The 27681-nt window shown below is 38.7% G+C and overlaps 1 protein-coding gene and 2 non-coding genes across 4 annotated transcripts; 1 reads left to right on the top strand and 2 right to left on the bottom strand.

Annotated features, from left to right (window-relative positions):
• On the top strand, nucleotides 1-27410 carry adisspb (adipose secreted signaling protein b). 2 transcript variants are annotated; one of them, XR_001424779.1, is made up of 7 exons: nucleotides 1-336; nucleotides 4221-4324; nucleotides 11341-11480; nucleotides 19595-19733; nucleotides 21645-21770; nucleotides 25021-26632; nucleotides 26737-27410. XR_001424779.1 is itself a non-coding variant. In XM_015030842.1 (6 exons), the coding sequence occupies exons 2-6, from the start codon at nucleotides 4306-4308 to the stop codon at nucleotides 25119-25121; spliced, it is 525 nt and encodes a 174-aa protein (XP_014886328.1). In that variant the 5' UTR covers nucleotides 1-336; nucleotides 4221-4305; the 3' UTR covers nucleotides 25122-27410. The 2 variants fall into 2 exon arrangements, 1 of the variants encoding a protein (XP_014886328.1); XM_015030842.1 differs by having other exon boundaries at nucleotides 25021-27410.
• Nucleotides 20491-20564, bottom strand: trnan-guu (transfer RNA asparagine (anticodon GUU)). The gene has a single exon. It is a non-coding gene; the product is annotated as a tRNA-Asn (tRNA).
• Nucleotides 23854-23924, bottom strand: trnag-gcc (transfer RNA glycine (anticodon GCC)). The gene has a single exon. It is a non-coding gene; the product is annotated as a tRNA-Gly (tRNA).
• Nucleotides 27411-27681: the final 271 nt, after the last annotated feature.

Raw genomic sequence — 27681 nt, 5'->3', positions numbered from 1 at the left:
TACCTAGGGCGCTACTCATCAGGTGATTGAAAAGCTTAATAATGCAGTGTGGTGGTTCAGGTTACAGCTACAGCTGTAAACATATATGTCAAACCAGTAGTTAAAAGACTGCCGCGAAGGTGGAAGACGAGGAGGCGTGTTCACGTCACCATGTGATCGGAAATTACCCCTGCAGAGAAAGACAAAGTGCCGAAACAAGGGAAGCGGAGAGTTTGAGCGGGGTTCTTCAGGATTTAAGGAGCTGCTTTTATTCAGCAACACTTCCACGGACTCGCTGCTTCGCTTCGTTTTCTTTTCACCACAGTCAAACCTAGCAAGCCACCTTAGTAAGCTAAGGTAAGTTATGTTTTTCGACTGAACGAGCCAAAAATAAGGACACTTGTTTTCCACGCAGCAACTTTTTAATGTAAAACTTAACGCGTTTGTGAAAAAATTAGGATAAATATTTTTATTAGCTAGCGCCAACTGAGAGTTAGTTTGCAGTGTTTTGCTGTGTAAGTTGTGAATGTTATTTTTAGCAGCTACGTGTTTGGCTGCTGTTCATGTAGTAGTACGCTGGTTATTCCTGCTGTGCACTGCAGGCTGCATTAATCCACACGGAGAGGGCTCAACCACAGTAATGCTGTGATATAATATGTTGTTTTTGACTGACCGTAGCTGGAGGGTAACTTCACTTTTATTAAGGGAGAACAAAAGGCTAAAATAACTCGCATTGTCTGGCCTTTTAAATGAGGACAACACATTTAAATACTGTTACTATATGCTGGTAAAGTGTCTTTTGTTGTCAGTAGTTGTATTATTTTAGGGAGTTCCTGCCAGTTATGACTATTTAAAGCATGCAGCGCCTATTACCATCAGATACGTCTCTGTCCTTACCACTGTTTACCTCTTTAAGTCATGACAGAGGATATTGCTTTCATACACAACACCAGTGTCAGAGCAGGAAATGAGTACCTGTTGCAGCTGTCTGTGTCATCTTAAATTTTACCTTCTGAACTCAGGCTCAGAGGTGGGGAGGGCCGCCGTTTACAAAAGCATGACTTGGCTTCTGGATTTAACTGTGGTCTTCATGCAAATGACACAAACTCAGTGCTCACGTTGTGCGAAGGTTACTATTGTAAGCCCATATGCATATAGAGGCTAATGCATGGAAAAAAATACAGTTATAATCTTTTTGCTCTCAACATATATTAAGTATAAGGTGCATGTTTTGCAGAATAGTACCAGGCCGCAGTGGACTGGAAGTAAAGTTGCATTTTAGCCAGGTTGTGTAAAACTCACACACAGATAAATGTCAGCGATGGTTTGTTGTTCTGAAGTTGGAAGCTGTGCAGAGCGTCCAGGTGCAGTGGCTCAAAATGAAGCAAAGAAGAAGCTCTAATAGCCAATTTAGGGTAAAACGAAATTAGTGGATATAAATTTTATTAGAAATTTTTCTGATATTTCTACAATTGACTTAAATTGCGCATTAATTAGATAATTGTAGGCTGATTTATGTCTATATTACATCTGAAAACTTTACTGCAATGAAAATAAACTGATCTGCTATGTTTTGAACAGATTTACGGTTCCATGCTAACCATGTTTCTTACTGTAACATCTTTGCAACAATATCAGTAATTGCCTGATTTGTGTTTTAAATCAGTGTCAGTATGTGTTCTGTAATTCTTAAAGGTTTCCAGAGTAAACCTTTACTGATATGACACTGATGACCTGAAGCATTTATTTTAACATCTGTATGAAACTTTTAGAGGTGTGCGATATGGACTTTTTACCGCAATATTTGTGGTACCATAGTGATAATGATAAAAAATTATGATAATTGAGTTTCTAGGGAACTGCCTGGCTGTGCCACAAACACAAATACCGCTCTTGAAAAACATTCTCATTAGAAATAGGATTCTTCAGGACGCTACTTAATGAGAGAAAGTGTGATTTACATCATTAAGCTGCACAAAGTAACTGTGCTTAATCATATTTTTTGAAATTACTGATATTTATTTTGTCACGGAACACTGCAGAAAATAGTAAAAATAACATTTTCAGTACGACTGTCAAAATACTTACAGTGATGATAAATTATCAACGATATGATAAATGCCCTCCCCTAACCACTTTGATGCTTATTAGTTCCCATTTCTGCTCCCAATGCTCAAGGCATGCACATCTGAATCCCACCAGTGTTATTCTAATCATAGTGACACATTTAGGTGCTTAAAACGGCACTGATATATTTGCACTGCTTAAAGTAGATCATCCCCTGGATCCTCGTCGCTCTCGGAGGATGCGACGCTGTCGGTTTTCGTGCTCTGTCGTGTTGCTCCTCACTCTGCAGGCTTTCTTCTCGCTGTGCCTTGATCTTTGACCTTGGCTGACATTAGAGAAGGAAGGGAAAACCGCATGTGATTCTTGTCGTCCCTGTTCTCACAGATGTCTGTGGTTCCTGCGAGAAAATATGTCAAGCCCGTCACTTTGCTGTGCAATACTATCACACGGTCTGTCTGTTTTTTTATTTGCTGAACTTTCGTTAATTAACCAGAGTAACTACATATGCAGGGCCTCATCCTTGTTCAGTCCGTCGAAACTGAGATCTGGCATTATGACAACGTGAGAGAAACTTTGATCTCTGGGCGTTTTTTTTTTTTTAGAGGATTTAATAACCAAGTGCAAATCTTAATAGATTGGAATGTCACCAAAGATAAAATTCATTGAAAGACTTTAATTCCAGAGTCCCACAGTCAGGAAAATAGTGTGACATGATCTTCGCTCAACTACTGAAGACATGAAAGCTAGGTTAAACATTCTGTTCAGTCTCTCACTGTCCTTAAAAAACACCTACTACGCTTAATGACAGCTGTCTTTACTGATGGTGGGTTGTGTTATTGTGATGGAGTCGGTCTTCTGACGCAACCAGTGACCTCACCACTTAGCCAACCAGTGACCAGCAGGCTAATGACGTGTCTTCAGCAAAAATTGCCACATTTGGAACCCCAACAATGCAGATGACACAAAAGCAGCTATCAAAACAACATCAGCTTTCACTAGACCTCAACAGAACCTCAACGCCGTGCCGCGCTGACGCAGTAATTCAGTCGAAAGGAGCCACCACCAAGTGTTATGTGCATGGTACTTGTTCTGGTCTAATATTCAAATGTTCAGAGAAACTTGACTTCTGAATTCTCATTAGCTGTAAGCGATTGTCATCAAAATGAACTAAAATGGATTGCCGTGTGAATGATGAATCTCATGAGGTTGACTTTTTGATCGTAGTTACTGATGTGAACTTGCTCTCAATGATGATCTGACTTCCTGACATGCCTATGAATGGTAAACCGTGCTGAAAACGCCCCTGTGCAGGTTTGATCTTATGTGTAGGTCACACAAACTGCTAACCTAAATTCAGTTTCTATAACAGATGTTGCCAAGTTTGCCTTTCAAACTTGGCAACATCTTGTGAGCTTTTCATAAAGCATCGTGTGGCATACTTTTCAGCTAATAGCATTAGTCGTTGGCCTCAGCCGACTTCAGGACTATGGGGCACATTTTGCTGTTTTCTTGTTCCCTTTTTAAAGCTCACTTTATCCCCTGCAGTTGCCTCCTTCTAAAAATGGTTAGGAGATTTTGTTTCAATGTCACCAGATTAATTTAGACACGCAACGCATTCACCTGGCTTTTAATAACAGGTCAGCTCACCCTGTAGGAGAAACGTGTCAAGCGTGCATTGGTAAACGTTGCACAACAACAGCTCTTCTGTTCTTCCTTCTGCCAGCTCTGTATTTATGTGTCCCTTCCACTTTAGATTTTGCTTTAAGCTTTTCGACAGTCAACGATGTGTATATCCTTCAGAACATAAGATGTTATAAGCATCCTCCATCTGCACGAAGCCCACCAACTGCGGCGTCAGCTCCTACGTAGCTAAGCCTCTTAGACGGTTTTGTTGTTTTCCTTTAATTGAAGCCTCTGTCGGGAGTCCGTGGCACTCTTGGCTCCACTCACATGACCCCGCTGATCTCTCTGCTGAACTTCTTGTAAATATCGAGTTGTGCCAAAAACCCTCGCATCCTCTTTTTAATCCCTCATGTTCGCCAGTTACCTTTTCCCTTCTCTTTTAGCTCATATCGGCTGATCTAAGAATTTCCACCTGTTCCCAGCTTAACGACGCTCCTCTGTTTGTTTTGCCCGAAGCTTCTCTCTCATTGCGTCCTAAACTGGTTTTGCAGGGTCGTTCTGGGGTCAGACTGCTGAAATGACAAAGCTGTGACAGTGGACATCCAAGAGTCTTCCTGCTGGCCCAAAACGAGTGACATGGCTGCTGCAAAGAAGAGTGAGTTTCTGTTATTTTATTTACTCAAATAGAATCCACCAGCGTTTCCTGGTTGACTAAACTTTTTTTTTATCTGATTTTATGCCAGAATAAGTGAAACATTTTCAGATTTTTCTTCAAAGATAGAAGTTTTAATATTTTTTAGTAGAATTATATTTAAAACTGTGTGACGTCGGTTAAAAAAGAAAACAACAAGTTGGCTATTTTCCCACAAGCTTTTCACAATAGTCCCATTTGTATGCAGACTTTAACTTCCAGGTTGATGCCTTGTTGCTTCAATGTTTTCACAACATCTCTCATCAGGAAGCCATCACTTGCACCAGTCCCTCCTCCTTCAAAGTCAGTTTCACGACTTTGACTCTGAGTACATTCGTAAACTGTAATCTTGATTTGTATGTTGCTTTTGGAGTAATGGCCTCTTCCTCTCTGAGTGGCATATTAGCTCTTGATGATGCAGCACTCAGGACTCAGGACCTACAGCAGCTCCCCACCCCGCCACCCACCTGTTCATGTGCCACCCTGGGCAGCTGCCCAAATTGCCTTTATCAAAAACCTCCACTGATGGTTAACCATTGTCTTTCTGCCTATTTATTTTTCATGATGTCACTCAAGGAAGCATTGTGCTCTGAGTGTCTACCTTAAAATACATCAACAAGTGCAACTTCATTTTGTTCAATTGTTGCAAATTAACCCATCAGAAACTTACAAAACCCTGACTGCTGAAACGCTTAGGAAATATTTGACTAAAAAAAAAAAAAAATCTGAAACAAATTCTTCTAATTATTCTGGCACATGTTTAGTTATCCTAAAACAACCTAAAACTGGAAATATAGTCAGATTTATTATGGCATCTATATGCATAAACCTGTTTGAAAATGTGTTTAATGTGTTTTTAAGATGTTCTTAGAAAGAAAAATCAGTCACGTTGCAACAACAAAACTGCATACCTGAGTTGCATACCAAAACGTGCAACTGCAAGCTCAGTTTTCTTTCTAGTAAAAGCCAAACAGTGTGTAGGTGAATGTACTACAAGAAATCATTTGCGCTTCACTGCTGAAAGCATAATTTTTTCATTTACAACTCAGCTTTTTACTCAGACGGGTTGAAACGGCTGTCTTTGATCTTTTTTAGAGTCGCTCTGTTCAGTATTTTCTCCCACATAAGACCTTTTGCTGATAAAGCCAGGCCCTCAACGATGGTGGTAATCAGGTTTATAAGCTCTTAATTACAACATCCTGCAACCGAGAACACCAGATTAAGCTTTTCATCAGACTGGTGGGGCTGGTGAGAAGGAAAATCAATTGAGACAGTTCACGGCCGATTTTTGTCAGTGGAAGCAGGTATATTATCACCCAATCATAGTAATGAGAGACAAAAAAGATCAATGACTGACCAGGTTCATATTACAGCCTGATTAAGCCTTCAAGTTGCAGCAGCTTCACACAAACCGCAATGACAAACACCAAGTAGTGTGAGGGGATTCTGACTGCAGAAGGTGAAGTTCTCAAGTCTCTAACAGGATTTCTTCTTGATTTTTTTTCCCCCACCCTATTTCTTAAAGAGGTTGTAACGGCCACGTAAAAAGACTGGTGTCAAAATGAGTGAAGATGAAATGGAAACTCTGACGAACTAGTTTGAAAATCTTCACAAAGAGCACCTCAAAGGATTAGAAGACCATTTTTTTAGTCCATGTAAGTCACTGAAGTTCATAACCAAAACAACATGCTCACTTGAGAAAACACAAAGACTCCCCTCATTTTGATTTGAATTATTTAAACAGTTTAGTTATTGATGTTACAGACGAGACAAAAGCAGATTTAATGCATATCTTCTTGGCCTGAGTCTGCGTGGAGGGAGCCAGAAAAGTGAAAGATTCAGCTGAGTAGAAACAGACACGCTACATGTCAGGCAGATTAGAGAGGCACCAAGAGCAGATATAGAACAGATTAGACTGATATGAGCCAGCTGACTATAGCTTTATGTTCATCTGTGTTACTATCCGTGTGGTTATTGATTTGCTGCACAGATAGCTGGAGGTCAGTGTATTTCACCGTTCTTCATATCTTGTAAACTTATCGGGTTATATGATCTGACTGAGTATCTGAATCCTCACCTGATTGACTCTCTGGATGCCTGATCTGACTGTTGGATCCCTTTTTCTAGGAACTGCAAATGCAAATGAACCAGTATATCTGTTATTATTTTGCATAGCTAAATGCAAAAGTTGTGCTGTTTTTGGACTCAGTGTAAGTGGGAAAATTTGTCCGTGCAACCTGAATCTTGTCCAACTTCACCGCCACAATAGAATATATTCTGCCTAAAATATCAGAGAATATCTTCCTTTTGATTAAAACTCGAAGGTAGAAAGATGATTTTTTTCCCCAAGTAAAAACACATAAATAACAAATCAAACATTGGTAATTTCATTTAACTTTCACCTTCAATTAAATAAATAGTTTATAGCAGACCTGGCGTAGGTTTTGGCATAAATGTTACACATTTATGTTTTTATTTTTATGTATTTTGAAGCTTTTCTGATGCATTGTGAATCAGAAATCACATCCCAGAGCTAAGAATATCTACTCAGTATTACAGTTAACTTACTTTACTGATTACTTTAAATTAAATATGCTTTATTAAGTAAGAATGTTATTAAGTTAAGTTCAGTTATTTTTGTACTTAAGTTGGTCTCAAGTGCAACTCATTATAGTCTTAAAAATGCCTTTAAAAATGCCTAAACTTAACTTACTGGAACTTGTAAAACCCCTGGTTACATGTGATGCTGTTATATCATAAAGTTCTTGAGTGTGTCTGTTATGGCAGAAGAAAATTTTGAAATAGGAGTCACTCCTTTGTGAGAGGGAATCTGTTTTTGTGCTTGCATTTGGGTCTCGACTGCTTCTAAAAACACCCAAACCGCTTTAAAAAAAGAAGAAGAAAAAAACACTTTTTGGCAATAAGTTAATTTTTTTGGTGACTGGAAAATGAGCCACTTTAACTTCCTGATTGTTAAGTCACATTCGACCGGCACTGTGCCGTTACCTAGCAACCCAAGGCCAAGGTCAGCCCTGTTACCTAGAAACCTGAGTTTGCTCAGCTGGATTTACCGCTGTACACGTTGTACAATGGCTGCTGGAAAAGACAAGTGTTTTGTTGTTGACTTACCATCCAGAAACCATTGGCTGCTTTCTTGTTGGTTATGCAGGAGGCTCCACTTCTGCTATTCAAACATATACAGTTGTATAATTGTGCATTTGTTTGCAGCCATTTTCATATGCGAGTGTAAACGTTGATTTGGGGGGCGTGGCCAGCCGCATCTCTGTATGGATTTAAAGTGATAAGAGCCCTTAAAAAAGCTCAAAATAGTAATAACTGAGCAGACTGGCACCTCATTATTGAAGAATGATTTTTCAAGGAGGCATAAAAGGCCACTAAACAGGAAATGCAGTTCGTCAGCAAAGGCATAGCTGTTGCCATTTTATTTTATGCAGCTGTCATAAAATAAAAACTTGTGATAAAGAAAATAAATGTCTCTTTAATACCAGAAAACAGATCAGCGACTTTATGCTGCTTCTTGGTTTTGTTTGTGTGGATATTAAATATGGGATAATATTTCATTAAATGTCCTTAAACTGAAAGAAATCCTCTTTGTACACGCTCTCACCTTTGGTCATAATGGGCTTATTTCAGCCTGACTGCCTTCCCCTACAAAAGCCTGAAGTATAGCGATTATTGTTTGTCAAACGTGTAATTATGTTGTCATGGAGCTCTGTTGTGAGTCTTTCTGGTTTGCTTTATTCAAACAGCCCTTCATCAGGAGGATTGGCTTTACATGAAAGAAGAATAATGGGATGATACATTAGACTTATTTTATGTAAAGAACACAGTTACAATGTGATATTTTAAAGTTACAGTCTTCAATTTTCTTCTCTTAAGAAGGTAATTATAATTTGTATGTGTGCCAAAACTGTTATTATTTGATCTGTCTTATTTAGGCTCAGATGTCCAGAGTTTTACATATTGTGCTGCTTCTGTGTTTTCTTTCTTTTTTTTTTATGGTTTCACACACCACTAAGAATTTCTTAAAGGAAATGGATTTTCCAGGAAATAGTTTGGGTGGTTCAGGAAAAAGATGTTTTGTCCTGTAAACAAAACCAGACGAGAATGAGACGGGGTCAACATGTTAGGTGTCCCTTTCTTCTGGACTCAAATTCAACAATCTAAACAATGTTCAAACTTTGATCACAGACTGTTGCTTAAGCGCTGCACCAATATCTATCAGGTGTTCGTTATGCATGGATTTGATTTTGTTTTAAAAGTGGATCGACCGAGGATGGCTAGAGTCTTTATTAAAATCTTAATATGTTTTGGATTTAAATGACAGCGCAGCAGCGTCAGATAAGAAAACTCATTTTGAGCCTGACCTCCCTTGACTTTTGTCATCCTTTACTCTGGATTTGGTAGAGCCCGAGGAGATTGCCCTGTCTCCGGTCTCTGGAGTCATAAATTACGTTTGAAGTTGGTTTGCATTTGGATTTTCTTGCTGCAGGACCTCCAGTAAGGCCATGTTGTCGATATCATAATAATGTTAGTTTTACATTTGGAATAAAAAGCATCGGACATTAAAAAGCACTTCTTGATGTAACACGAGCTCCTGCACATATGGAACATGACGTAACGCCAAACTCATCATAGTGACCCAGTTTGCAGAGAGCAAGGATTTCTAATCTTTAATACGAGACGGAATAAAAGTTTAATAGAGCACGAACCGCATGGGAGAGGAACTTATGTACTTTATGTAACATCTGTCTCAGTCACCATGTGTATATTTATGTTATTTTTGTTTTTATATTGTACTCTAGGAATGATTATTTTAATTCAAAGACACCAAACTCCAGTTGTTGAGCGCTGTCCTGCAATTTATAGATGCGTCTCTTTTCCAACACACCTTCATCCAATGAACGCCTCGTTAGCAGGCGTCTGACTGAATGTTGTGAATAGAAACAAAAAGTAGCAGTCCGAGAAATTACTCAAGTAAGAGTAATAAAGTATTTGGTAAAAAAGACCACTGAAGTACTGAGTAACTGACCAAAACATCAATTATTTGATATTTTAAAATGAGATCATCAGATGGACCAAAATATAAAGTTATGTGGAAATTTTGGTGTTTTAAAGATCAAAATGAAAATTAGTTAATATAAGTAACATGATTACAAAATAACAAAAATGAGTCAAAAGAAAGAATGGTTGAAATCAGTTCCTTTCAGTACAAGTCTAACAAAAACTGCAGGTGAAGTTTTGGTTAAGACAAGCTTGTTCTTCAGTCAGTGAAGTTACTCACAGCAGGTTGAGTAAAATCCAGAAATTTTACTCAAGTAAGAGTGGAAGTACTTCACAACAAAATTAACCAAGCAAAAGTAAAAATGCTCCTAAAAGTACGTTTTTCCAAAGTAAATACAACTAGTTTCTACTCATCTCTGCACCTGTTGTTGGATGTTTCAGCTGAAACGCTAAATGGCAAGCAGCATAACTTTTTAATTCAGCAAAGCATTTTGATAGTTAATTACATACAAAAAAAAAAATACTTGTGTTTCGTCAATGGAAGGTTAAAAATGATCCGCTGGATTAATGCTATGCTCCTGCTGTTTACTTTTCCTCTATAGTTACAATAATGTTTGAACAAAGACACAAAAATCCCATCAGAAACCAGTTGACCTTTCCAGTTTTCAAGCTCCAGCTCCAGACTTTATTAGGGAAGCAGCCAGTGACTCTATCTGATATATTTAGGGTCACCAGTCTCCCTCGACCACACAAGTTTTGCTTTGGGAGATTCTCCCAGAGAGCTTTCTGAGGAACACAGAGTTTTGACAGATTCAGTTCTGGTCTCGTTTCTTTTTAAGAACTACATTGCTTGACAGAAGAAAAGCATTGAAAATACCCAATGAATGTTTTATGTTAGCAGAGCTCACTTCACGTTGTGTGTGAGACAGTAGTGCATAGTTTCTTTTTAAATTACTTCTTGCTTCCTCTGACTTTATTTTATTTACTTATTCACTTTATTTTATATGCATAGTGCTCAGAAAAAGATCGGATATTTGCGTTTTTCATCAGTGTCGGGATCGACGTTCGGTTCCGAAGTGAACTCGCTAGAAAAAAAACAAATTTACTATACGTAAAGCGAAATATTTAAAAAATGTGTTTGTATGTACAGTGCAGCTAACGTGACTAGCACTGTGGCTCCTCGCTCCAGCATCACAATCTTCATTTCAAAGCTGACAAACTCGCAGATTCTCTGGCAATGTCGGTTACTACAAAACAAATCTCTAATTATTTGCAGAATAAACCAACAAGAACTAAAATAGTGGGGACAAAATGGGATCTTGCAGCAAAAGACAAAGACAAGCAGACACTGTGGGACATATTTAGCATAAAAATCAAACAGCAACAACCCTGATTTCTGTGGGAAAATACTCTTCAAATTCATATCAAGAACTTATTCAAGTGTCTCTTCAATGGCAACATGATATTAATAGGCTACTTCATAAACAATACAGAAGTTGATGTATTGCTCTTTTGTACTGTTTGTGTTGCTACTGTAAATGTTTTCCACTGTCAGTTTGTGGAGAGAGTCCTGCTGTTGAGGTAGCCTTTTAAGCCAAATGGTAATTTCTCTGAAGGGTTTTAGTTTCTTAGCAGATGGAGTTAATTTTGAGTGCAGGGCAGGAGAACAGATCGGCATTATGGAGTAACAGTGAACTCCTTAAACAAACGAGTTCAGTTCTGTGACTGAAATTAGGGTTTTTTTCATGCGGGTTTGTGGTTATAGTCGATGAGTCTGGTGGATGTCAGGTGCTCTAATGACGGCACTGATGGATGTTAATTTAAAGTTCCATAAACATTGCGGGCTCTTCATTAGATTCATGAAGGGAGACAGGTGGCGGCTGCTCAGCGTCTCTTTTCTTTGAACATGCGGCGCCTTCTGCAGCAGATAACCCTCCTTTGCTTTGCTTTTTCAGGGTGTGCAAAGGTGGGAGGCGTCCGCTTCCCTGAGGAGCTTCCCTCAGTCGGAGCCACGTCCCACGTTCACTTTGACGAAAAGCTGCATGACTCTGTTGTCATGGTGACCATGGAAGAAGACGGCAACTTCATGGTCAAGGTGGGGCAAAAAAATTTAATTATTACAATAATAAATGCTGGTTTCCGCTCTTATTATTAATGTTTTACACACACGGCATTATGAAAGACAAAGATAGGCAGACTAAAGATATAAAAGTTTGAATTGAATGAAACCCTGCTTTTACACGCACAAGTACTTAGTTGCAAGTGTTTATCGAATTAGAGTAAATGCAACATCCAGACAGTTTGTGGTGAAGATTACATGAAAAGAGAAAATCACCTGGACAACGTCAGCCATATTCAAGGTGTGTGAAATTGAAAGGAACTATTTTAAAACATGAAGATGTATTTAACCCGTTTAAACGCAGAAGTGGAAATAAAACAATCCTGAACTGGAAGCTCATCAAGCTGGCAATGCTAAAAATGTCCCACAGCTCAAAAAAGGCAAACTTAATTAAAAAGAAAATCTTCAATTATTGTCGTAAAGGATCTGCGACCTTCAGAGTCGCTGAGGATCAGCTGCTTTGGTGCTATGGAGCGCTCTTTAGATACAGCATCTAGCCAGTGTGTGGTCTGCTCCAAAACAGAGCAGCGCAGGAGAGTCAGACATGCCTGGTGGGGAAACGGCTGAAGAAGGACTTAGTCTTTGTTAAAAGTATTTCTAAAGGCTTTATGCCAAAATAATGAGAGAAAGCAACTTTCCTTGTACTTTACCATTATAACCTGATAACCATTCAGCTAAACAACCTGTGAAAGTAATGTGAAAGCTTTGTAAGCTCTGATAGGTTAATTCAGATGCCCTGCTAAGGATATGTATGTAAGATTCTGCGTTAAAGGCAAGTTAGGAAAAAAAAAACCCTCAACAAATCAGTTTCTCAATATTCTTGTATTTAATAAATAGATAAAGTGTTGGTAATCCAGCTGACATAAACCTGAAAAAACGTATTTCAGGCTTGTTTAATGACAGACGGGGACGAGGAGAAGTGACGTGTCATTCATCCAGTGCCCCGTCGTGTTTTTGAGTTAAAAATGTTTAAAGTTGACAGGAAATTTGAAAATATCACTTGATAATTATGTGTTGTTGAAGGATTGGAAAACACCAACCTGAACATCAACTATAAAGTCTTAAAAAATGCAAACATTTTAAAAAGACTTGAATAATAAGCAATGCTTAGCCTGGTGGGGGCACAAGTAAAACCTGGTGGCCCGCCAGGCTTATGGGGGAAACCTTGTGTCACCTTTGTTGCCTCAGATTGATGCCAGTCAGATTTTCATTATGTTTGAGAAATTTTCCATGGTTGGCGAAATTGTGTGGTTTCCAGATGTTTACAAAGAGTAGATTAAAAATGTTGTACTTCGCTGGGATTAACTCAAGTTATTCTCTCATTCTGTACTTTGATGTCACAATAAGTGAAAGCACACAGTGGTGCCATGAAGACTGTCTGCAAAGGTAAATAAATGCTGTGATTGGTGTGGTTAAACCGTTTCCCAGAGCTGAGATACTTCACTGAAACTCCTATTAAAACAGAGGAAGACTAAAACATTGGCTGGACATTTTTAGTGACATGATGACTCTGAGCTTATTTTCTGGCTGTAGAAACCCCAAACAGGTTCTATGCTAAATATATATGTCCCTGAATGACATGCTTTCTAAATCTGGATGTGATATTTAGAGATAATGCTTTGACTCAATGTGCCAATTTCCCTTAGTTTCCGTGAAAATGGATTGGTCTTATCTGCGAAATCTCCAGGAAAAGATTAAACTCTTCTTACCACCATTAATCTCGTCTGTCGGCTATAAAGGCTTACAACAATGATATTAGACTTCTCTGATGTCACGCCCTAAACCCTCCTGGTGCTTGAGTGGGGGGCTAACCAAGTGATGGTGCCCAAAGGATCCAGAGCGGAGAGATCGGTACAACATTTTGTCCTTAAAAGCTATTGTTGAGGTTTTATTCACTACTACTTTGAACAAAGTGTAAATCTATTTGATACATTTAAATCCTTAACTTAGCTGTAAGACTTGTTTTACTGAAGAATGTCAAAGCAAAGTTATGGGTTATAATGGTCCAATTAAACACACACCCAATAATGTATGTTTACAGACACTCTTTGTCTAATCTCACTGAGTTTGAGCTATTTTAGTAAAGTTTTCACTCTTAAAATGTCCAAAGTTGGTTGAGACTTTGCATCTCTAAAAATGGTTTTATAAAGTACCGACTCAGCTGTGCTAACACAAATACACCTCACACTTTTGAGAGTTTTGTTACATGAAAACCTTGTATTATTCAACTTCACAATACTTTGTGCTGGTCTATAAAGTAAATGTATACTCTGTGGGTGTGGGTAATATTCTCAGGGAGTTCCTGCTTCTTCCACTACGCAGTACCATTCATGTTGGGTCAGAGTGCACCAAACTAATGACACTCTGAGGTTTATTCAATTACTTTTGAGTGCTGGGTTAGTTACCAAAACAATTTTAGATTATTCACAGTAAATTTTAACAAATCTCATCTAGTCTGAACTGTATTTTAAAGTTGGCCAAGTAACATTACCTCGTTCTGCCTTTGTAAAGCCGAGGTCTTTCTATTTCCCGTCAAATGCACCTTAACAAATGTTCTCCTGTTATTTTCTATGAAACGACGCATAGCAGTGGCATCTGGTGGACCAATGATGCTCCAATGCAGCTCTCCTTTTCAAACCTGTGCTGCTTTTCTTCTATTGTATTATAGCAACGTTTGCTGTGGGGAATCCCTTCAAAATGGAGAAATTAATTTTTGAATTTGAAAAATATTGCCTACAATCCCACTATTTTAAGGGAAATGGCAAAAAAAAGGTATTGCTTTCTGAACTATTTCTCACTAAATTGGCTCCTCTGGTGAGAAATGTAGCATAAGGGATGACATACAGAAATTATGCCATCCCTTATGCCACACCAAATTATCATTTTGGTGTGGCGCTATTATAATGATTAAAGTGTTGAGAGCAATTTGTCACTTGTTTTTTAGGTAACTCTGTGGCTGTGAATGCATGGCACAACCACCACAGACCCACAAGCAAATACTTCTCTTGCAAAAACATTCCCCTTTGTTATTGAGTTCTTTAGGACACCAGTCATATAAAAAAGTCATTTGTGTCACTAAACTGCACACAGTAACTGCATCTAATCGTCTTTTCAAATGTATTAATAATTATAGATGCCTGCAATTAGCAAATGTCCTGCAGTTTGTCCTGCGGAGGGCGAAGAATGGGCTTGGGTGAAAAGGACTTAGAAATTGATCACGATATATTGGGGTCCTGTTGTGATATTGATAATGGAAAAACTGTTATGTTTCTTTTAGGGAACTGTATGACTGTGTTTTCATCACAGAACGTCCATAGCGCCACAAACATCTGCACACAGTAGCTACATTTCATCATACTTTCAAATTGATGACGCTTTTGTGGAACAAACAGGGGAGAAAATAGTAAAAAATAACATTTCCAATAATGTCAGTTTTTCCTAGCATTAAGTGAAATTTATTGAGGCAACAGATCTAAATTTCTTATCCTAAAAATTTTTCACAATAAATGATAAACTGTCCTATAAATGCCCATCACTACTGCAGAATGACAAGTTTATATTTTCTCGTTTTCTGCCATTTTCACATCAAGTTTAAATCACTGTCAAATATCATTTGTAGTTGTCTGAATGTAATAACACATTTAGATCAGTCTATCTAGCTCAGTGCTCCATAAATGGCCCAGTTTGTAAGGTTTACCTTGTGACGATGCCGAACCTCGTCTTTTTTTTCTTTGCCTCATTTGCTGCCTCAAGAAAACCAAACTGATGAAGAAGAGTTCTTTCAAGTCACTCAAAGTTCCTCACAGTGCTGTAACTGAGCCTTTGCAAGTGTTAGCACTGAGTCACAAGCAGACAGAGTTGTTTGCTTGAAAACTGTGTTTGAGTGCGTGTGTGCGTGTGTGTATGGACTGTAAACTTGGCTGTGACCCTAACAGTTACAAACTGGCCTGTTTATGTATCCATGTTCCTTCTCAGAGCTCCTCAAACACGCTCGAGAGTGGGCACGCACGCCGTCAGGCCAGCGTCATAGCTCACAGCCGAGCTGGGAGGAGGGTTGCTATGGTGACAGCCAGTGGGGAGGGGGCTGGTTGCTGATCTCTGTACGCAGACCAAAGATGTGGTGGGAGTATGTGGGACGGTAATGGCATGCATAAAACAGCTGTACAAATGTCAGATACGATGAAGCATGAACAGCTCCGTCTCTTCATGTTGGGGCTCTGTGTGGGGAACAAACCGCAGATCATTGCTCTGAGCGTGGCCACTGTTTCTGATTACAGAGGGGGAGATGGTAATGAGAGATTGGCTGGAGAAGTGTTGCTTAGAAGCCATGCATTATTAAATCTCTAACACTTGCTCCACAAAGGAGTAATTTTGAGATGTTCCCTTTAAAGAATGTTAGATCTTCACAGACAACTCCTATGTTTCCATGCAGAGACCATCATAACCAGACACTGCATGTGCTTTTTCTTTTCGTCCAATTTCTAGTCTCCAGTTTTTATGAAGCTCTGACTTGCATGTTTTGATCCTTTAGTGCCTGAATGTATTTACAAATAGATTTTAAAAAATGTACTTTATTTGAAAAAGATTTTTCAGATTGAAGATTAATTAATGAGGTAAAGATTGTCAATTACCCAGGCTGCCTCTTACCAGCAAGCCTGCCTCCAGCTGTATTTATTGTATCAACAGACACAGAAACGCATGAAACTTGTTGCAAAGATGTGTTTCAAAATGTCCCTACCTTTATAAAGTTTGATGTAGTCATGATTGTTGGTGTTTTTATACAAATATTTTTTTTTTTTCCCAAAAACTCACATCAGTCTTTTTTTAATCACAGGAAATTATGAGAGTTCCTTTTCTTCAGCTGCCCACAGGTGGGGGAAGGGAAGCAGTACTTTATATGCTAAGTGACCAGAAAAAGCTCTGGTCACTCAGGTTGTTTTTCTTGCGTCTCATTTAGAACAATTTAAATGTGTCTTTTCAAATCCATAACTTTTTAAAACAATGATGCACCTTGTTCCTGGAAACAGATAGTGTCTAGTGCAGATGAAGTGAAATAAACAACGTCAGTTCATCTACAAATCTAAAAACCTGGAGTGATTAATTTATAATGTCAGATTCCTCTGAACACTTGAGCAGAAGCCTAATTATATGACCCAATTTCTGCATGCCAGTCCTTTAATGTGACTGCAGTAGGACTCATTTAGACTTGGTGCGTTTAGTTTCCTAATAATGAAATGCATTGCCAGGTTTTGTTTCAACACATACATTTTTGACATTTTATATGTTTGTCAAGTGACCTAAAATGTACAACAACATAACCTCAATCAATAAAGTTGACTTTTCACTCAAATTTAAATTACAAGACTACTTATAAATATTGCTTGGAACTACAAACTCACTTAGGTTTTGTTGTACAAATAACCATACTGAACAAATTTGATAGTTTCTGCTAATTCTGCTGCCTTCAAGTTTTACAGTGCCTTACAAAGTAAAAAACTTCTGACTATACTGTCATATTAAAACCTCAAAGTTTATTGTATTTTATTGTTTTGTGTTGTAATCACCCTGGTGACTGTAATTAATCACCAAAAATAAAATAAATAAAAAAAAGACAAGAGAGACAAACTGAACAGACCTGCTTCTGAATGGACCAGAACGTTGTGTACACTTAAAGGTTTCTGTAGTATCCACAAATATGCCTACACTGAAAAACCTTCATCAGAATAGAAGAATCTTAGTGGGAAGATTTGTGTATCAGCAGCAGAATATCTGATAATTGGAGAGACACACTCGATAAATATGAGCTACGGTAATAAGAATAAAATAACTACATGTCTGAATAGGATATCAACACTTCCTCTGTTATGGTAACTGTTTTTGCAATCCAGTGAAGCAATTTTTAAAACGCATTTTTTTCCTAAACGAATGCAAAGGTTTTAGCCTAATAAATATAACACAAACTTTTTCAGATTGTGATTGTCAATTAGAAAACACAAAAGAGTTTTTTGTCTTATGATCAAAAATGCTATGCTGAGTGTATTAGTACTAGTATTGAGTTAATAATGTTAGTATTAACCACCTCGGTCCCTGGCAATTTTGCATCTCTAGAGATGGAAATTTGTGTACATTATTTTTTGGTAAAAGCTCAAACTAAATGAAATTGGTTGGCCTCTAACTGTTTTTCTTCCCGGGATGCCCCTTACTTCGCTCTATTCACCATCCTATCTGGACTTTACTCCATAAAGGCAAAAGTTCAAGAGGTCATGCAAAGCACTGTTCCTATGTTGTGCGCTTCTCTACTTTTCTTCTCCACAAACAAACTATTAAAATGGTCTTCCTACAGTTTCTTGGTGACTGGCAGTGTTGTTCTTCTGCTATTTTTCATTTCGTAATGGTAAGACCTGCTTTTGGCAGGAAGAGATTTAGAGTAGTTGTACTTTTTGAAGTTATTAAACAGCTGATGAGAAATTTGCTTTCTTAGAATGCTTCAGGATAATAGTTTATGAGATACGAGATCAAATTTCCCCAGACAGTTTACAGTCTCTGTCTGGCGAATTGTTGTTTTTCTGGGCAAGGCTGCTTGCGTGTTCCCTGCGCTGATGCTGTTTGGAGCCTCGGCTCGGCTCATCGCTGAAACCAGGGGCTGTTTAGGGGCCGAAGCCGCCCCCTCCCACGTTAGCTGGAGGCCTTTACGTGTCATCTCCCTGTGCCTGCGCTTCCCCGCTGTCGTCCTGTATCTTACTCCTGCTTTCATCTTGTCTAGTGTGTGAGGATTTCCTCCCTCTTTGCTGGGATGATTCTTCGTGAATTTCTCTCTTTGCTGAACATTGGGATGTGGCATCTTCTCTGCTCCTTGGGAAATTACCTTCTGCTGCTCTTTCTAATCCTTTCCCACCATAAGTTTTGTCTTCACATTGTTAACACAAGCAGAGTTCACAGTTATGAATCCTTTCATGCTTTATCACGTTAAAAATCCCTGCAACGTCTTGAAAATAGATCATTCTAAATGTTAAACAGTCAAAACAGCAGTCCAGATGATTCAGATTCCTTGTTTTAACCTTAAGCTAACCCTACCGATTCAAAGAGATTAGATATATTGCTGTTAACAGAAATCAATCCAGCTGCCAGTCCAGCCTTTCATAGATCAGAATCCATCAAAACAGTCAACACAAAGTGCAAAAATTCTTTGTCAGCTGCTTTTCATATGACTTATCGCTCTTTACTCATCAAATCTTTCTTTAATGGAGCCTTAACTGATTGAGATTTTACATGATGATGCCAAACCTAAGCTGCTTGATCTTCTTTATCTGATTGTCTGATGTGCTTTTGTCAATACCTGCTTGAAGTTTACACACATAAAGCTCCAGCATGACCGTAGTTAATATTTGGCTTTTAGTAATTTATTTGATCCTCCCATCCAAAACTAATTTAAAAGTCTATTTGGGATCTCTGTCCTGTTCCGACATTGAACTATGTTAAAGTTTCAACCCTGTGGTCCAGACTGTTTATTCTCAGAAGAGAACAAATTGGTCAGGAAGGATCAGAGTGCTGACCAAGATAGAAGAGCTGCTCTAAAATAGACATCTTCAAGTACAACTGAAATGTTCAGCTGCCAACAAGTAAAAACTAAATGCAGCCTAGAAAAGATTCATGGTCACTTTAGACATAAATTGAGCTGCATGACATGATGACTGTTTTTAGGAGCAAAGGTGAGACTTTTAAACCTACAAAGTGTATCTACTGCTAAGTATGGTGGTGGAAGCATCATGCTGTGGGGCTGTTTCACTACCAGTGTTCCTGGTTTATTTTAATTTATTTAACCAGGTGAGTTATTAAGAACTAATTCTTATTTACAGTAACAACCTGACTGGCTCATTGCACAAATTGTATGGAATAAGAAAGTAGAACTTCTCCTGAATTACCACTGGCACTAAAACGGCCACACAGGATGATGTTGCCACCACCATGCTTCTTATACTCATAGGTCTTCATTTTGCTTCTCCACCTACTCTCTCAAGGGTAGCATTTTATGCCAAGAGCTAAATATTATCGCTTCTTCAACATTTTGAAAACATGTCTCCACCGTCCAGGTTGGCTTTCTGAAGACGCAGCATCGCTATGAGATAGTGTTCACCCTGCCGGAGGTACCAGCAGTGGGTAAAGATGTGTGTCCGGCTCCTTTGCCCAACCCACACCTCAAAATCACCGACATCTCAGCAGCACCAGAGGGTGAGTTCGCAGAAGGAAATTTAGACTTTGCATCCAAAATAGAGGTTTTAAAAGGGGCCTTGCGCTCTATGCTCAAGCATCTTCCATAACACCAGCTCCTGGAAAATAAATGAACAACTCTTTGGGTTTAGAACTAGGCTAAGTTTAACTACAGCATTTCTATGAAAACAAGTCAAATCAGTATCGACATGATTATTAAAAATAACTTCAGTTCTTATCAAGGATTTCTGAAGTTCTGCAGCGAATAAGGAGTTGCCTGTGGTGAGAAAGCCCTGCATGAGGCCAGCATTGGATCATGTTACCATTTAACAGTCTCTGAGCAGTGAACTGTGTGCTGTGGCTTTATTTAAACTGAGCTACACACACAGCTGCGCGTGTCGATCCATATGCCGACACTCGGCTACTATTTAACATGCTGCAGACAATAATGACAAGGTTAATAATTGCAGGTGATCGGCGGGGATGGTGCCTTCTGGAAGTTACAGCAGGTCACGAAAACACTTTTCTTTAAATGAACATGACCCATTGAAAATGTACATAGAAAAGTATTTGCATAAGATCTAAAAAAAATATAGATTCAGATGGCATGCATAGGTTAAGTCACACTTGGAGTTTGGCTGCTAAGATAATCTGCATTGAAATGTTGGTTGAGCAAACATTTACCAAAGCGTTTAGCTAAATAGTTAAATCCTATTTGTCAGTTTTCCTGCGATAGAGGTTACAGTTTTTCTAAGTGCTATAGAACCAAAAAGCCACTCGTCCCTGGGTGGGCTCGAACCACCAACCTTTCGGTTAACAGCCGAACGCGCTAACCGATTGCGCCACAGAGACTTGTTGCAGCAGGGCAGCAAGTCTCTGTGATGAGCCTCACACCAGGGTGGACAAGGCTGTAGTTCAAATACATGACAAGAAAATGAGTTTAAGGGCTCTGTTTAGCTTTATAATTTATCTTTTTACTACCTGATGGGGTCTTAATTGCTGCAGAAGTGTTTGGGTTTTAGTTTGTGTTAAAGTAATGTCGACTTGAAGGCCCCAGGACTCATTTTATCAACCAGGGATAGTTAAATGATGAGCCTATTTCTTCCTCTCACATTATTCACGCCACAATTGAGCCTAAAATTACACTGGGTTACAAAATATATATTTTTTAAGTTGTTTTATGTTTTTTTTCCAACTGATTTCGGACTATTTTGCACTGCTGAATCCAAAAATGACATCCATTTTTCTCAAGCAGGCCAGGTTTTTATTTTAACTTTATTTTATTTTATTTTATTTTGATTAGAGAAATCCAATGATTTTTGTGAGATTATCAGTTCATTTCCGTTAATCTTTCCCATCCCAAAAAAAGTTTTAGGAGGAAAAAAAAAAGTTTTCTATCAGTGTATTAGTTAAATGTTACAAACTTGGATTACTGTAAATTGAACAATAAACACTGATAAGGCTAAGTACATGTAAATTGAACATTACATCTTCATTGTCCAAAGTTCAGGTCATGAACTATCGTTTCTTCGACCGCCTCGTATTTTCAGCAGCAGGGATATCTCTCTTCAGAGTCCAACAGTAACTCAGAATAGGACTCAGAAAATGAAAACAATAGTAATCAGTTGATAAAAAATTCCTCAAAGTCTGAAACTAAAGAGCAGTTCTGACCTTTACTTTCACCTCACTGTCACACCCTTTATATTGCCGTCTAAAACTGTGTATCCCCCTCGGCTGACTTTTAGCAGGTGCTCCACCATGTTTATTAAATTTATGACTGGTTTGTCATAAATTTAAGGCAGCTGTCACGCCATGTTTTGTTGAAAAGCTTCTGAAGTGCTTTAAAACCAGACGGCGAAGCTCAGCGGTGAGAGGAAACCGGATCACTCCGCTTCGTCTCTCCCTAACTGTGTGTGTTTGTGTTTTTCTAAGGAGGCCTGAAGATAACGTGCGAGTACTTGGCCCTGCAGGAGGGCGTTCTCTGCGAGGAGGTGCTGCTGCTGAGCGAGACCAGCGACGACGTCTGCATCAGGGTCAAAGTTCACGCCAGAGTCATGGGTGAGGTTATTTCAACAGGATGAAAAAAAAAAAAACAACAACCAACCGCCTCATTTTTTCGTCATTAAACAGCCCATACTGCTCAATCAGTTGGCTGCTGACCTTTGTGAATTGAGTAATAAAGGAAATTTGAATTTTCCAGAAGTCATGACACACGCTCAGGACTTAACTTGCAAAAAGGAAGCATGAATCACTTTGGGATTGCTTGTTGGAACAGTCATCTGTGTTTTCTAGGAACTTCATTAAACTTTCATTGGTTTTATATATTTGTCACAAAAAGATCTTAAGATGTTTTTGAAAATCATTTTAATCTTTTGTTTTTCTTGTCAAGAACTCTCTTAAATTTAGCATTTTGGATTCGTTTACTGTAGCTTTTTTTTTTTTTACACAAGAGCAAACAGATACAGTGCTTTCCAAAAGTATTCATACCCCTTGAACTCTTCCTCGTTTTCTTTAACAACCATAAACCTCAATGTATTGATCTGCATTTTGTATGATTGACCAAGAAGTTCAGCATAACTTTGAGGTTGAATGAAATGATAGTTTTCAGAAGTTTTGAATCTTTTTTTCATATAGAATAGAGCTTTATCAATCGCCTGAAACTTTGACCAGCTTTACCGTTTCTCCTGAACATTTGCAGCCACGCAGCGTGATGCTAACACGACCATGTATCTTAGTGGGGATGTGGTATTTTCAGGATGATGTGCTAGCTTTCCTCTGCACAAAGGGACTTTTATGTTTGTTCTCATGTGAGCAAATAACTTTTTCCACATGTTGGAATTGCCCTCTTGAAGTAAACAGTCTCAGGTGCCTTCCTGTTAAAAATGGCTTTCTCCTTATTGCCCTTTCATAAAGGCCATATTTTTTTAGTGCAAAACAAATAGGTGATGGTGATTATTTTTCATTGTCAGATGATGGATTAAGTTCAGCCAGATGATATAATAAGCTTATGATATTTTCTTATAACCTTAAACTTCTCCCTGTCTGCTGTTGTCTGCATGATGCTGTTTGATCACTGATATTCTCTGACAAACCTCCAGAGCTTTTGCAGAACATATGGATGTATATGTACTCTATGTACTTATGTGGAGCGTTTGGAAGCAGCTTGTTTTGCTGGGCTTTAGTTAAGGTACCAAAGACCAATGAATAGACATTCATGTTGGTGTATCATAATGAAATACCCTAAAAGTTAGTGGTTTGCTTGGAGTTGCTGTGATTTTGCTGGTGCACCGATGCCCCCTGCTGGTGGTTCTGCAAACTGTAATTTTTGTTCACGTTCAATGCAAACCAGTGCCTAGGTAGAACCTTAAAAATTTAGATTTATATGTAATATAAAATTATATGATTTATATAGTATTACAAAGAGATAGTAATGGACAATAAATGTATATCTTAATTACAATGTATTTTTTTCTTATGCTGACTGATTGTGAAGTTTGCACCCGTAGCTGGCTTTTACGTCTCTGTATTTCCAGTACATCCACAGCTTGGAGCAAACCGGTGTCGTCTCGGTTTAACTCCATCTCAAAGCTTGGATAAATCCAGTAAATACATGGTACATATTTAAGGGTTTGTGTTGTGCTGTTTTCCTGCATGTTTATTTTTAATCTCATAGCACGGCCTGAACATCTGTCCAGAGGTCTGCTTGTAATTTAAGCCTGGACAAAAACCAGGTCAGTGGATTAGGCTGTGCCTCCTCCTCTGTTGTTGTTCTTGGCTGCACTGTCGCTTTACATAAGAACCTAGATAATGAAAATACAACAATGTGCTTCAAGCTGATCCTTTAATCATTATCATATCCACCTAATATTTTCTAATTATTGCATTTGGTACTTCATATATTCAAACAACTAGGCATTTCGAGAAAGCACATTTGTAGTTGTTACTCTTGGTAAAACAGATTTCAGCTCGCCTGCAGGGGATCTAAGGAGCTTCCCTGACAGACTGCTGTTAACAATAGGTAACAATAGGTTGTTAACTATAATAAAAATCTTGTAGTTAGATTGTAAAAATGGATTAAGATTGTTTTCTTATCATTTTAAAGCCTGCCGTGATTGTTAAGAGTAATGAAAGCAAAAGCAGTTGCATTGGCCGGGAATCGAACCCGGGCCTCCCGCGTGGCAGGCGAGAATTCTACCACTGAACCACCAATGCTTCACTGTGGGAGGGGAAATCCCGCCCACTGAAGTACAGAGCCCACATGTCGGTTTGGAGGAGGCAGGACTTTCTACACGTATATCTGTAAAGCTCACACAAAGAGAGGATTATTCTGTTTCTAGCTTTTGAGTGAGAGCTCTTGGATGAATTTGCAACTGCAAATTTCTTGTTTGAAGGACCCACATGGGCGGACCATGATGTCTAAACCATAGAGGCGCAGTAGTAGACGAGGGGGGATGGGATGTTTCAAAGGGGGGAGGGAATGTTTAAATGTGGAGTGTGGGGGGGTTTTCCTTCCTGTCTGTCAGCTCTCTGACAGAGACTGAATGGATTAAACCCGTTTAGTGTGAGCCTTGTACCCCAGATCCCTAGTAGTTTTAATCAAACTGCCTCCAGCTAAAATACGTTAACCCTCACAGATAGTGTAGGTTGAATATTAAAACTAACTCTAATGTAAAATCTTCCGCTCTTCTGAGGTTTAAAAATAAAAGTAAAAAAGTGGAAGAGTGAGGGAATGGCGGAAGAAAGCTGAATTCGGAAAAAGCAGAAGAAAGCCGAAGTCGGGAACGGCGCGAGAAAGCCAAAGTGTTCTATACTCCATTTTCATTTGATAGATTGACCAGAGCTCTGAGATGTTCAAACCTCAGAATACTTTTTTGTAATGCATCTTTAACCTTTACCTATTTGCTATGTTCCTCGTTGTTTTTGTTCATTAAAGGTCTCTAACAATCCTCTGAGGCCTTCACAGAACTGGATTTTTACTGAGATTAAGTTGCACACAAGTGGATTCTGTTGACTAATAAGACGACTTCTAACGGCACTTGATGGCACTTAATTTTATTTAGGGGTGTCAAAGTTAAGAGGACTGACTGCTAGCCAACCACACCTTTTAGATTCTTGATTCTTCTTTGTGTTGAACTGTCTCTTAAAATCCCAATAAAATGTTTAGAAGTTTGTAGTTGACAAAAGATGAAAAAGTTCAGCTCCGTCGTCATGGATACCATTCCATGAATCAAATCTATGGCTTGTTGCTGACATAAATGTATGGATATCCCAGTGGCCTTCTGACATTATTATTAATTTGTGTCAATAGATCGTCATCACGGCACGCCCATGCTGCTGGAGGGGGTTCGCTGCATTGGCACGGAGTTGGAGTATGACTCGGAGCAGAGCGACTGGCAGGGATTCGACTGAACCTCAAGTCTCCAACGCCCAGTTGTACCTGCAGAAACACAAACACACTCATCTGCCATGTCAGAGGTTTACGCCCCCCTTAAGGCTCAGAACCGTCACCTTCTCCTATAAGAAACAAAATAAAAGCTTCCATTCTGATTTAGACACGCAGATTAGTGCGTAGCAGCATCTTAGCCTGCAGCGATCACCATCCTGGCCTCGGTGTTTAAGGTCAGACCTTAATACGGGAATCATTCCTCTGCTTTAACTGTTTCAGCAGCAGAACATTTTCCCACCTGTTCTTGTTGTAAACTGTGTTTTCCTTACTGAACCTGTAGAGGGCAGCATTACCCTTCGAATCAGCCTCCAATCCTCATCTGTCCTTCTTGTTCTCTAGTTCTTGCCACTCTTGGGTTTTTACTGTTGGGCGCACATAAGGGCTCATCCGTCAGCTATAAAAAAAACTTGATTCTGAATGAAGGAACAACTCTGACCTATTCAGGAAAGTATGAACACTGAGCTTCTAATGTCTGTTTAATCATAAAAAGGGCACGGTATACCACTGTATGTAACACGGCTCCGGTCTGAGGACTTGTTTTCTACAGTTTAAAGGTTCCTGTATCTGCAGGGTTTGTTTTTTTTATTTTTTTTATGTGAAATGCATTTTTACATTCTGTAACTGACATTTCTGTTGTGGCCTCTTGGCTTTAACCTGCCCTCATCATTACTACTTCAGAGTATTTTTGTTGCTTTTCCATAGCGGCTGCTTAGGAGACCCTTAAAAATGGGTCAGGGTATTTTAGTGAGGTCAGACGAGGAATGCATGCACAGCAGCTGTATTAAAGGAAAGAAAAAAATGACACCTCATTACGAGCTCTCCAGGTACAAGGCACAGATCCGCAGCCATGTTTCACTGTTTTCTGAGGTGGATTTCCTACTTTAGTCATTATAAAGAGGTGATGATAGTAAGAACTGAGATGGGTTTTTTCCCCTCGTACTACTAAATCATTCTTAGCTGTATTCATTCATATTTGAGTTCCCAAGTTTTACTAAAATAAACCATTTAAATGAGTTACAATCAAAACAGAAATGCACTGGAAAAGTAATAATTTTACTGTATTAAATTGAATTAAAACTTCAATTTGATTCAGTCAACAGACTGAATTGAGTTATAGTTATAATGCCAAATGTTCTGTGAAGATGGAAGAAATTTCTGTTGTTTTTTTTTTTTTTTGTTCTTTTTTATGAAATATTTTTGTTTTGATTGGTGTTTTTTCCTGTTGCTGCCCTTGTTGGAGCCATCGATCCTTTAACAAATTCTTCCACAATGTGAATAATCTTATTTTCTATTGTAAAACCTGTCCCAGACTATTAAAGGGCGCGTGTCGTTTTTACAATTTTCCGTCTCTAGTGTGGTCAGGCTTGTTGTTCATGGTGCATAGATTTATTTCCAGGTTATGAAATTGATAATTTTTTTTTTTTTTTAAAACAGGAAGAAAGCGAGTACAAGGATGTGAAGTCAGACAAAATTAGTGATTTCAAAGGCCTCAACTCAAATTCATGTTTGTCAAAAGAAGACTAATGTATTTATTTACCCAAGGGAAAAGTCAGGAGAACCAACCCAACCAGTCTGGAGAGTCCAATCAGTAATTCGCTACAGTAGTGAATGTCTCCTGGCGACATAAACCCTTATTTTCAAATATTTTAACTCTGGCAGCAACTCGGGTAAATGTTGTCATTTCTGCTCCAGTTCTGACCAGCATTATTGTTTCCAATTTAAACTAAAAGTTGTATTCTTGAGGCCGTTTTTTGAGTCAAGAATGCATGACTATCCACTTAAAAAAAGGCAAAATGTGATTTCTGTCTTGTGTTTTTCTGGCTGTAAAATCTGATATGCCCTTTAATTAAGACTGGAATATCTTCAAAGCCTTTAGAAACACTCAAGTAACAAAAAGTGCCTTTCAATTCTCTGTCCAGTCTCCCTTTGTTTTATTACTTCTTGTTAGCTCTCCTCTTTAGCTCTCGGACAGGGACGCGGTACATTCCTGATACGGCAATGAATAAAGCATGTTTTGGACTTAAAAAATAAAGGAGCAATCTGAATATTTTTGCCTTCATCGTCCAGAGCGCTGCCTGTAAACCAACCGCTCAAGCTTCCACCCATCTGTGTTTGATCCCTCACATCAGTGCTTACAGATCAAGTGCCATGATCACCACACATCTCATGTAGATCCTTTAAACGTTTTCTACTCTTAACCTTTTATTATTCCTGAATGTAATCAGCCTTTCAAATAAAACAAGCATTCCGCAGTTTCCTCTCTTTGTTTTACCACAAACTTTAGACTCAATGGTTCTTTTCTCAAGCACAATAGGTCAATGTTCTCTGTTAGTGTAAAAGCGAGAAGCTTGGTAGAGTAGTTTTTCATGAATGTAGTGCTTTAATGTGTGGAGATCGGCTTCCCCTGCGGGTGGTATATGTAAGTTTTAATGTCAAAAGCAGAATAAACAAGCGAGCCTGTTTGAGCTTCGTCTCCGTGTCAGTTCTTTGATTGAACGCAAGGTGGCAGTCGAGGCTTCTACA

Source organism: Poecilia latipinna, unplaced genomic scaffold (assembly GCF_001443285.1).
Source record: "Poecilia latipinna isolate Pla-1442-1.1 unplaced genomic scaffold, P_latipinna-1.0 Scaffold193, whole genome shotgun sequence".
NCBI lineage: Eukaryota > Metazoa > Chordata > Actinopteri > Cyprinodontiformes > Poeciliidae > Poecilia > Poecilia latipinna.
Note: the sequence above shows the minus strand (reverse complement) of the source record. Positions and strands in the feature narration are given on the sequence as shown.